This window comes from Hylobates moloch, unplaced genomic scaffold (genome assembly GCF_009828535.3).
Source record: "Hylobates moloch isolate HMO894 unplaced genomic scaffold, HMol_V3 SCAFFOLD_17, whole genome shotgun sequence".
NCBI classification, from domain to species: Eukaryota; Metazoa; Chordata; class Mammalia; order Primates; family Hylobatidae; genus Hylobates; species Hylobates moloch.
In genome coordinates, this window is record NW_026652292.1 from 2246234 (window position 1) to 2257557 (window position 11324).

General features: G+C 51.2%; 1 protein-coding gene across 3 annotated transcripts; it reads right to left on the minus strand.

Moving 5' to 3' along the window:
- Positions 1-6348: 6348 nt before the first annotated feature.
- IRX2 (iroquois homeobox 2) lies at positions 6349-9914 on the minus strand. Of its 3 annotated transcripts, none has more exons than XM_032135838.2 (4): positions 9515-9900; positions 8478-9185; positions 7690-7765; positions 6349-6886 (listed from the first exon to the last, which is right to left on the minus strand). In XM_032135838.2, the coding sequence occupies exons 1-3, from the start codon at positions 9888-9890 to the stop codon at positions 7713-7715; spliced, it is 1137 nt and encodes a 378-aa protein (XP_031991729.1). In that variant the 5' UTR covers positions 9891-9900; the 3' UTR covers positions 6349-6886; positions 7690-7712. The 3 variants fall into 3 exon arrangements, with proteins under 3 accessions (XP_031991729.1, XP_058286155.1, XP_031991728.1); XM_058430172.1 differs by having other exon boundaries at positions 6349-6955; XM_032135837.2 differs by having other exon boundaries at positions 6349-7765; positions 9515-9914.
- Between the last annotated feature and the right edge of the window lie 1410 nt (positions 9915-11324).

Sequence of the window (11324 nt, forward strand, 5' to 3'; positions counted from 1 at the left end):
GGCCGGGGTCAGGGCGGGAGGAACGCGATGGGTTCTGCTGCGGCTTCAGGCGCGGGGTATGGGGTGGGACCCGGGGTATGGGGTGGGACCAGGAAGGGGACTGAAGCCCAGGACCAGAGCTGGGGGTGTCAGGAGCGGGGTCTCCAGTGGGAGCTGGGGGGTCCTCGCGGGTTCTTGCGGGCCGGTTGGTGGCTGCCCGTCCCCAGAAGCCTGGCTGCGTTCCCCTCTAAGGAGGCTTCGAAGGGCCCGACTGGGTTTCCCCTCCAGGGCACCGGGTCGCAAAAGCGGCGTCGAAAACTCATGAACAGGCGGCCGGGTCTGGGGCCGCCGGAGCAGTCGTGGCGTGGGGGGGCGTCCTGCCCATCGGGCTGACTTCAGGGTCTCGGTCTGCGGCCTCCCTGGCCGTCCCTGCCTCCTTTTCCTGGTGCGCCTCGGCCCAGGGCTCCCAGCCACCACCTTGGGGCTGTAGAAGGCGGGCGGTCACGCCGGGGCGGAGGCCAGGAGGCGGCTCACCCCGTCTCCAAGCTTCCCTGACCTGCGACTGTTCGGTTCTCCCGACTGGCCTTGGTCGTTGCCTTTTAGGGTCTCGTTGTGACCAACTAAGCAGACACTCAGCGGCAGCGCCGCACTTGGGAAGACTGCAGGGCAGAAATGGGCCTAGAGGTGAAGGAGCCCTTCCCAAATCGGACAGTCCCGGGGCTGGAGAGCCAGGAGCAACCCAGGTCCCTGAAGAAATGATTGCAGCTGCTCAGGCAAAACACGTAGGCCTGGAACCAACCCTGGAACCAACCCTGGGTGGGCGTTTAAGGGCTTGAGCCAGCTTCTGCCCCTCAAGACTCCCCAGGGAGCACGCGCCTGCGGGGAAGGACGTGGGCCGGGGGGAAAGTGGCCCGGAACCCGGGGAAGAAGGCGGGCAGGGCACCAGGCAGGCAGCCGGGCCAGCGCCTCCAGCTCCCGCACCTTTGGCCCAGGGTCTCCAGCACTGGGAGGGCGACAGCGGCGACAGTGCACCGTCCTCCTTGCGTGCACTGAGGAGCCTGTCTTGGAGCTGAGACCTCCTCGCCCCCTCCGAGCTTACTGAGCACCCGGCCGGCAGTCCCCGACTCCCCAGGACGCTGCCTTGACCCCACCTAATCTGGTCACTCACCTCCTAACCTTTCAGAGTCCAGGAGGACCTGCGTCCCGCCCCACCTTGCTGGGTGCAGAGCCGGGTGCACGCGGGACCCGCACCCGCGCTGGGCGAACACGCAGAGCCCTTCCCGGCCTCAGGCCGAGCCGGACCGCAACGCCGCTATTAGTAAGGACTAAAAACAAAAGTTCTCCCCGAAGCCCACCTTTCCCCAGTAAGAAGGTGTCAAGGGTTAAACCGTTCGATTTGCCCTTTTTCTTGATCTTAGAGGGAAGAGGCAAGAACTCCTGGCACCTTTATGGGCCTCAGACCTGTGGCTGCTGCCAGCAGTCTCAGACCCACTTTGATCAGCCTTATTAATTCCAGCTGTGCTCTATTTGTTTGTCATTTTCCCCCTTTCCTCTGGAATCATTATTTATAGCAGGAAAAAAAAAGCCCACTGTTAGAATGGAGGCAAGGAGGGAATTTCTGAGAACCATTGGGTGAATGTAGTTTTCCTTAAAGGTCACCAACAAGGAGGGGAGGGGTAGGGGTGAGTCTTGAGCCTTATGAGCTCTTCTTTGAATTTATTACTCAAGAGCATTAACTAATTACCAGATCAGAGAAATGAAAAAAAAATTCCCTAAAATAACCCAAGGTAATTATAACCGTGCTGTTGACACTAACGATTAATAATTGATCAGGAGTCACACACAATAAATTGTCAATTTATCTCCCCACAAAAATGTAGGTGCTTGTGTAGCATTGTGTTTTGCTTCTTCCCTCTGGGTATTTTCTGTGAATATCGAGTCTGTATTGGAGGCAGCCCCAAATCTCATAGTCAATTCTTTAAGAATATTAGATTTCACTTATTTACAGCTCTATATAGAACAAAGTAACATTAGAACACCTTCTAAAAATATTTTTTATTATCATAGGGCCAGAGTTAAACAAACAAAAATATATTCTTCCTCTTTCCTTTTATCTGGGATTGCGCAAATACGGACAACAGATATTTCCTTTCTTCATTGTATTAGCAATACAGTCCTCCTAAATTGTGTCTTCAATTATTATCTTTCTTAGAAAGAGAGAGAACACTCTGCCTTCACGGTAGGAAACACAAGACTATTCTCTGTTCCAAGGGTGGAGGGGACAGGGGTGCCAATCGAGACCACATCCATTTCCAGGGATGCAGCTGAAGGGAGAGGCTGATGCATACAAGTGGGGTGTCTGCTTCCTAAAACTGGGGCTCAAAGTGTTTTCTCTTCCACCCGTCAATGGCTGAGGTCCAAGTGCATACTGTTGAAAACCAGATTCGTAGCATTCTAGCCCAAGCAAAGGGGAGGGCTAGTGAGTGCTTTCATTATGGCCAATAGATAGTAATTTTCAGCAACTGGAAAATTATATTGTCATAGATTACTTCTCCTTATAATTAGCCTTTAAAATATCTGTAGGGATTTGTCACTTGCATAAAGGTTTGAAAATACATCAAAGGGACATGTCCCCCTTGCGATTTGTAGAAATTCAAATGATGTTAATCATAATATCCACATAGCACAGACGGTTGTGTATTGTTCCCAAGATAGCCTCTTTGGTTAACGCTTTCAAAAAAATAGTTAAAATGTTATTTTTGTAAAAGCAGTTTAAAACATATTTCATATACCTATTTATATTTTAATTTTGAGTCTAAATGAATATTTTCCTTGGGATTCTCAAGGCATTGGGCAACTAAAGAAAAATTATATAGTGATAATTATTGTATATTGTCACTTGGATGAAACTTTCTCACAATTCAGTTCAGAGTGTTAACTGAAATTTGAAAATGCCTCTGAGTGGACCACAAATTGGCTTGGAATAATTCTTTTTTCCAAATTGATGTCTGTTTAATTGGGCTGTAACAGTGGTAGTTTAGTATGTACATTTACTCCGTAGTTAAAAAACAAAGGGTCCACTTTACTTTTAGCCTCCTTGATAAGTATTTAAATGCAATTGTAAATGATCCGAAAACGCGCACGGGCTTCGGAGGTGCTATTTCATCTTTGTGTTTCTTCGCAGTGGTTCTCGCCTCCCAGAGTCCGCAGAGATCTAATAAACACATAAGTTAAAGAGAGCCTCAGGGGAACCCCGAGCCCTCCCCCGCCACTCTCCCATCTCCAGAATGAGATCCGCAGCGGCCCGGCGAGGGGGTTCTGGGGAGGCGCACCCCAGGCACGCTACCCTGAGCCCAGGCCCAAGGCTGCCCTTCTAGGCCCCCAGCACCCAGCCCCCTTCCTCTCTCTCCGCTCCCCGCCCCTCCTTCCTCGCATCAGACAAAGGTGGATGAAGTTCTTTTCAAGTTTCAAAGGCAGTTGCTGGGCAGCTTTGCAGAAACAGTAACTCTTTTATTGGGAACAAATGTTGACATTTGACGGGCGCGGGAGGCAGCGCCCGCGCCGGCCGCCGGGCAAGCGCCCCGGTGCTCTCGGCAGCTCCCGGCCCCCGGGGCCCACCTGAGATTAAAGCGCGAATTCCGATAAATCAGCTCTAAGGAAACCCTGGGCCGCGGAGAGCAGAAGGGCTGTCGCGGATCCACCACGCGGCCGCCGGGCCGCGGAGCCTGGAGCGCGCCCAGGCCTGCACCCGCAGCAAAGCCAAGGCCACCGCCCCAAAGCGCAACTGCTCCTGGTCGCCCCGTTTTGCCGACGTCTCCCCGGCCTCAGTCAACAACAGCAAACGTGTATCTTGGAGGGCTAGGTAATTCTTGACTATTAAAATTTTTAAGCAAAAATAAAATTCAGACCCCATTAGCTTCCCTCTCCAGTGAAAGATACCTCTCTCTTTCTCCTTCCTTCCTCATTGATCTTTCCCAATGACCAGCATGGAGAGGAGCTCATAAATCACTCTACATTTCTTTAAAAAGATCCCTCTAAACACCTGCAGGTTTTATGTTCTTAGTGTATATTTTAGAAATCAAGTTCTCTAGAAGGAAATTCAGGTCAGAAGACAGAGTGGGTAAGTTATGGAAATCTTTAATAATTTGTTGGGCATATAAACATCAAAGAAGCTTCCTTAGCCTTGGCTAATCTCCTGAGCTGCTTTGAGTTTTCACCAATTGAAACGTGCATGTCCTCCCAGAGAATGGAGTCGTGTGTGTGTGTGTGTGTGTGTGTGTGTGTGTGTGTGTGTGTTGAAAGGGAACGGGTATCTCATGTTCAGGTAAAACAATCTTCCTTGTTCCAAAGGGAGGCGGCTTTTACCCCTGCTCCAATGCCTGAACGTAAGCGCAAAGGTTAATTTTGGCTTAGCTTTTCTACTCCCACACTTAAGAAATGTACTGCCTTAAATGTTGTATCTTCATTAGAGTGCATGATCTTTCCGTGTTTATTTTGTTAAATATTGTTAACTTTCATACTTTTTACAGAAGTCTTCCAATTACTCTAGTTATAACATTACATATAGCAGAGACATTGCTGCCATGTGCAATTTATTTCCTGCTGATTTAGGAAATATGGGTAATATTAATAAAAGTAAACTACGTAAGACCTTCAGACAACAATCTAAAATGCTTCCTGAAGGGGAAAATCATTATCTCTATGAAAAGTCTACGAAGGTTTTATTTCTAAAACCAAAACAAGCAAATATACTCAATCCCCCTTTTACCCTCCAGACCTCAGATGTGTTTGTTTCCAGATACACTGCCACAGAGTGGCAAAGCTTACCATGTGAAAAATCTTTCCTCCTGCCAATAGATAGCTCAGCTCCAAACATGTTCATATCTATTACTAGGAGAGGCAGAGAAGACAGAAAAATAGTTCTCCACCGCAGAAACTTACTTTATGTCTGACCTCCAAACGCTTCAATATTTAAAACAAACAAAATACATAAGAAATAACAGAAAACAGAAACCTGGTTCTGCCCCCCTTCTCCACAGTCAAACCACAATCACTTCTCCCCATCGGTATGGCTCTGTGTCCAGTTAACAGTCCCCTGGCTTGGCCTCAAGTATCTAAGATTACTTTCAAATACCCTTTCTAACAAGACCCCAGCAAGAGGCCACTAATTTCTATGGCAAAAAAAGCCACTAGAGAGAGATCCGTTTGTCAATATCAACTGGTCCAGCAATTTCCCATCCTCAGACACATTGGCCTATCGGAGCTGGCAGATGTTTAGACAAGATTTTATAAATTGTTCAATATCAGCCCATAATGAACCCCAACTGACCATTCCAAAGCAGTTAAAAGCATCGCAGACCTCCCCCGCTGGGATCCAATAATGCGCTCATGCTGCAGCATTATTAATCATGGAATAAAATAGATGAACCTCTTGAAAAATAAGTGTATGATTGATTAAAGGGCAATCTAAGAAGCTATTATTCTTGTTTTATAACCGTAAGTTATATTCACTCAATTTATCTTTCGAGAGGAAATAAATGATTGTTCATTTCTTCTCTGAAATTATATTATATGGATATCCATATAATTTTGCTGAAAATTAAAGTGACAGGCTTGCTACTTTTATGATACTAATCAAAGGGGATATGTTACTTGACTACAAATTTTAGACTTGTCCTATAATTAGAAAGTGAGTAACACAATAAAGAGGCAGTAGTCTAAGGTTGTTTAAAGGTTTCTTTTCCCCCGGGGTAAGAGTAAAAGCCACTGAAAAGAAAGTAAGTCCCTCCCTCAGATCCTCACCCTAGGTTTAATGTGCATTATAGGAAAAGGAGAGTTAAGAAATCCTTCCATAAATTTGAATAATTAGGTCAATTTGGATAATTCAGGCTTTAAAAAAACAATTATTTCCATCAGTAATTTATTGGCGGGGGGGGGGGGAGTGTGACTCTCCATTATCAATATTATTCCCCACTTTGGTTTACTGAGGAGTTTCAAGAGGCCAGCATCAGAAATAAATATAAAATGCATAGGGTGTCAGATCATTTTATTTTGCCAAGTTTTAAAAATTTACACTAACAAGTAATTAGCATACTCAGGGCACAAAAATCTTATGTTTTTTGTTTTTTTGCAATACATGTATAGAAATAACCTACAGTACATGTTTCTCCCGGTTGTATACTTCTCTTCCATCTGCCTTTTTTTTTTTTTTTTTTTTCAATGATCAGGAGAGAAAGGAGAGTTTATTTCACACAGGTTTTCATTAAAAAGGTGAGGTCAGATCACCTGGAGGTTATTCACTAGCGCTCCACCCCAAATCAGTCTTCTAGGAAAAATAAGCCCCAAACACCATATTATTGTAGACTAGTCTGTTTTTATTTACAATTTAAGATATAAATTAGTAAAGAATTCGTGTTAAACAACCAACAAAGATTGTATAACCAGCAATGTTCAAATAAAAACCAGGCAGAATTTATTTACAAAAAGTTTAGATTCCATTGCAATACAACTTGCATAAATTACTAGAAGCTTTATATCATTATAAAAATAAATATCAAATTTGTTTCCACTTCTGAAGTACTCAAGTTTTTCAATCACGTTTTATTTCTACTGTGTACATCTTTTACAAAGAAACTTTACAGTAAATCCTATCACACCTATAGAATATATACCGTGGCAATGAAGTGATCAATTCAAGATATCCTGAGAAAAACAGATTGTTTTCAAAAGTCACACATACATCGGGGAAACTACACTATGCCAACAGATTCACGTGTGTCCAACAAGAGTCTGTTCCAATTGTTAGAGTCTGTGGGCTGACAGTGCTGTGTGGATCCTTCTCTTTTACAGTGGCACAAGATGTGGTCTGGATTTAGACATCTGTTTGTTGTATCTGTAAATTTATGAGCTTGGGAAGAGAGAACGGCCTGCTGACTTTTTTTTTTTTTTTTTTTTTCAAAGCAATTGTGACACCTACCTGTGGACCAAGGAAAAAACCAAATCATCCCCAATCTTTTAGTTCCACACCAACACCATTATAAAAACGAGTTGATCTGAAGTGGTTCCAACTCTTTCTTATCTTCAAGATCTATGATTAGTAATTCTGACTCGTTGCAAAGCAGCATATTTTTGGAGATACTGTTGTGAGCCCCGGGAGAATGCCAGAGTACTGTCCACTTGGACGTGGGTGGAGGGGAGGTTGGGCAGGGCTGATAAAAGACTAGGACGCCTCGTGTCTCTTCAGTCTTATTTTGCAAACATTATCTATAAAGGTTTTTGCTACTCCAAGTTTTGGTAGCCCAAGCTCATCAAAGCATGTGTCTATTATGTGTCTAGCACAGTAAAAATGGCTCTAAATTGCATATAAATGCCCAGATTTTAATAATCTATTGTTTCAAAAGAAAACAGTAGTGTGTAATATATATATACATGTACTATATATATATATATATATTACACACACACACACGCACACACACACATATATATTATATATTTTTCCTTCCCTAGGTAAAGGAGTGATAGAACTTGTGCCAAAAAGAGGGAATCTATAAAACAGAAAATATAGTTTCCCCCTTAAGGAAAGAAAAGCTGGACAAGATTGAAATGCTCTGTCTTCTAACCCCATGACCAGAAGCAAGAAAAACACATTAAGCAAGTTGGTGCTGGGAGGCTCCAGACGGTCTGGGAAGCACCAGGGTGCCCACTTACTTGCATTGCTGTGCTCGGCCCTTCTATAGGTAGGACTGGACGCCCCCGCCAACCACGGTGCAGCCCTCGCCGGCATCTGTCAGGGGAGTGGGCAGTTAGTCAGAACCGACCGCACAGCCTGCTGGCTGCTCAGACCACCGTGCACCCACCATCCTCCACTTCCAGGGAAACCACTGTCTCCAGGGCCGCTATCTGAGACGACTTTTGGTGATGTTCCCTAGTTCTTAACTTTCCCCCTTGAATCCTCTTTCGGGTAGCCTGACTTAGGAGCAACAGAGGCAATATAGTACAGGGGAAAAACTGTTTTCTTTCCAAACAGCAACAACAACAACAAAAAGCCGAAAAAACGTTTGATTTTATCTTTTGAAGACAAAACGCTCTGAGAATAACTGGAACGTTCTGTTTGCTTCTAGTTAACGGCAGAAAAGCGGATTCAACTCTGACTCCTTAACCAACAAGACACCGAAACACACCCAGGCTCATTAGGACGACATGCTGTAATTTGAATTTCGTGGCAATCTGGGTTTGCCGAAACTAAGCCACGATAGTAATAGTCAAAATAACAGTAAACTAAGTAAAAATAAATAATAACAGGGCAAGTCTAAAAAGAGGGCCACACCTTATTTGGCTTCCATCTCGCCCTCCGCCCTCACTCTGCTAATTCTGGGTCCCAGGGGTGACCCCCTGGATCTTCTTCCCGGGCCCTCCCTCGGTTCTCCCGGGCGCTCCGCCTCCCCGGGGCTGGCTCTCCCTCCCCTCCCGGGCGCCCCCGGCCGCGGGCTGCCTACCTTTCTTGGGCTCGTAGCCGCCGCCCGGGGGCCGGTAGTGGGACTCGAGCGGGTGCGCGCCCGCCTTGCCCGCGTCGCTGGCCGCCTTTGGCGCGGTGTGCAGGGCCTCGCCGGGGGCCGCGGCCGCGGAGTTGTACCGCAGGAGACCCTGGCCCTGCAGCGCCGCGTTCAAGTTCCCGTAGTTTGTGTAGTTGCCGTAGAAGGGCGACGTGTAGTAGAGGGGGCGACCCAGCAGCGGCGAGGCAGGGTAGGGCGAGCCTCCCGGCGGTGCCCCCGATGAGGCCGGCGCGGCGGCCGCGGGCAGCCCCGGTGGCCCGCAGCCCGCGCCCAGGCTCGGCTGCTTGAGGTCCGACGTGGCGATCTCGGCCAGCGACCACAGCTTGGGCTTGCTGGTGGGGGGCGGCGCGCCGGGAGACGTCCGGCTGCCCTGGGGCGTCTTGCCGCCACCGCGGGGCGCGGCCTCGGGCGGGGGGCTCAGCAGCGGCGCCTCCAAGCCGGTGAGCGGCGACGAGGTCACGGGCTTGGGCGGCGCCAGGCCCCGCTCGCCCTCCTCGTCGTCGTCCTCATCGTCCTCCAGGTCGTCGTATTTGTCCTTGCACTCCGAGCCCGATTCGCACAGGGGGTCCCCGGCGCGGCACGGAAGCTTCTCCCCGTCCGACTCGGCCGAGCACGAGTGATCCGTGAGCGAGTCCACGTGCAGGCTGATCCCTGCGGGGGCGCGGGCACGGTGGGTGGCACGCGGAGACAGCGCAGGCACCTGGAGCCCCCTCCGCCCCCTGTCCTGCGGCACTGGGCCCTCCCCACGGGACCCCTCACCTCGCCCCCACCCGGCCACGTGACAGGCGGAGCCTGACCTCCCCGGGAAGCGCCCGAGGAATCGCCCGCTCGAATCCCGGCGACCCCAGAGCAATGTGGTGCGGCTGGGGCTCCGGCCCGGACCTGGGGTGTCCGGCGGGCAGCGTCCTCCCCACCTTAGCTCTGCGCCCCGCCTTGGAAGAAAGCGCCCGGAGACCTTGCGCCGGCCACTGCCCGCTCACCTTCGTCCTCCGCCGAGGTCTCCGTGCCCTCCTGCGCCTTGTCGGGACTCTCGTCCTTGCTTCTGGCCGCGTCGCCCTCGTCCTCGTCCTCATCTTCGCTTTTGTTCCTCGGGGCCCAGGTCATCTTGTTTTCCTTCTTGAGGCGCCGGCGCGCGTTGGCGAACCAGGTAGAGACCTGGGTGAGGGTCATCTTGGTGATGATGGCTAGCATGATCTTCTCGCCCTTGGTGGGGTAGGGGTTCTTGCGGTGCTCGTTGAGCCAGGCCTTGAGAGTGGCCGTGGCGTCCCGCGTGGCGTTCTTGCGGTACGCGGGGTCGTTGAGCTGGTACGGGTAGGCCGCGCTGCCGTACGGGTGGTAGCTGATGGCGCCGGTCATGCCGGTGGTGTGCGCGTCGTAGGGTGCGCCCTGGAACCAACAAGAGCCTGTGAGTGGAGTGTGCGGACACCCGGAGGGCAACCAGCCAGAGGACGCCACCCCTCCGCCCGCCCACGGCCACCGTTCCCCCGTGAGTCTGGCTCTGGGGCTGCGCTTCCCGCGGCAAAAGAGCAGAAAAAACGCAGTGTGATTCGGGACCAGCTGTTGATCACAAAAAGTACAGCAGTTTTATTCTCGAATTTTTGAACTATTTCACTTTCCTAAAATGACCCATCTTCCCCTAAGTGTTCCGGAGCCGCGCGTGGCAATGTACACAAACCCTCGCACGTGCGCGCACACAGGCCCACAGGTAGCTCTTTGATATCTAAATTTCTGCAGATGCTTGGAGTGCGGCTGCCTCCCCCTACTCCCTCTTCCCCGCCCTTATATGGTTAAAAAAACACCCCAGAGCCCCCAATTCACTATTCACTGCTCTAAAGCTGGGCAAATCCAATTTGCAACTCAGAAGCCAGTCACCGTTTCGAATTCTTCAAATACGCCGTAATTAGCATTTTAATTCATCCTTTAACGTTTAAATTCGAGACATTTGCAGCCTTTGCCAAGGCCCCAGCGCCTCGGTCGCTGCCCAGAAATTCCGCCGAGGGCCGGCAGTGGCGACAACCCCGTAATGGCCTCAATCGCCCGTAACGTGCTTCGCCGCGGCCCGGGCCTGGCCCAGCTCAGGAACCTCGAGACCCGCGAGCCGCCCCCAGGTCGCCGGAGCAGGGGCTGCGCTCGGCCCACGGAGGACTCAGGCGGCCCTTAGCGGGTCACACGCCCGCATGCACGATATTTGAAAGCATGGTCCGCCGGACAGAGTAAGGCCGAAACCTGGGCGCCTCGGGCCGGACTCGGAAGCCGCAGCTGAATGCTCGGCTCCCGGGCCTAACTCGGTGACCCCCGCCGCCCCGAGCCCCGCCAAGTGAATGCGAACCGACCGGCCGTCGGCCCAGAGGCCGCAGTGACGCGGACCCTAGCGCCCCACGCCAATGCAGGCGAGCACACAGCCCGCTCCCAACGCCTCCCCAGGCTGCGGTGCGGGAACCAGGGACAAACCGCGCCAGACTCCGGCTCCCGGCGGAGACGCACTTCCCAGGCTCTCAGAGAAAATTAGCCGGCGAGCCGAGGGGAAGCGCCGGGGGCGCACGGGTCCGGGCCGGGCTCAGGGACGTCCCCGCCGGCCGCGCTGCCCTCCCCACTCGGGGCCTGGCTCAGCCTGCGGGGCGGCCAACGGAGCCGGCGACTCCTGAGTCGCCGGCCGCGCCACATTCCCCTCGGCGCCCGCCCGCCGAACTCTAGCCCCGCTCCGCCCGCGCCCAGGTCGGGGTCCCGGAGCCCCGGAGTCTCGCGTCCCGCCCGCGCCCGGTTACCATGTAGGACGGGAAGCCGGCGGCG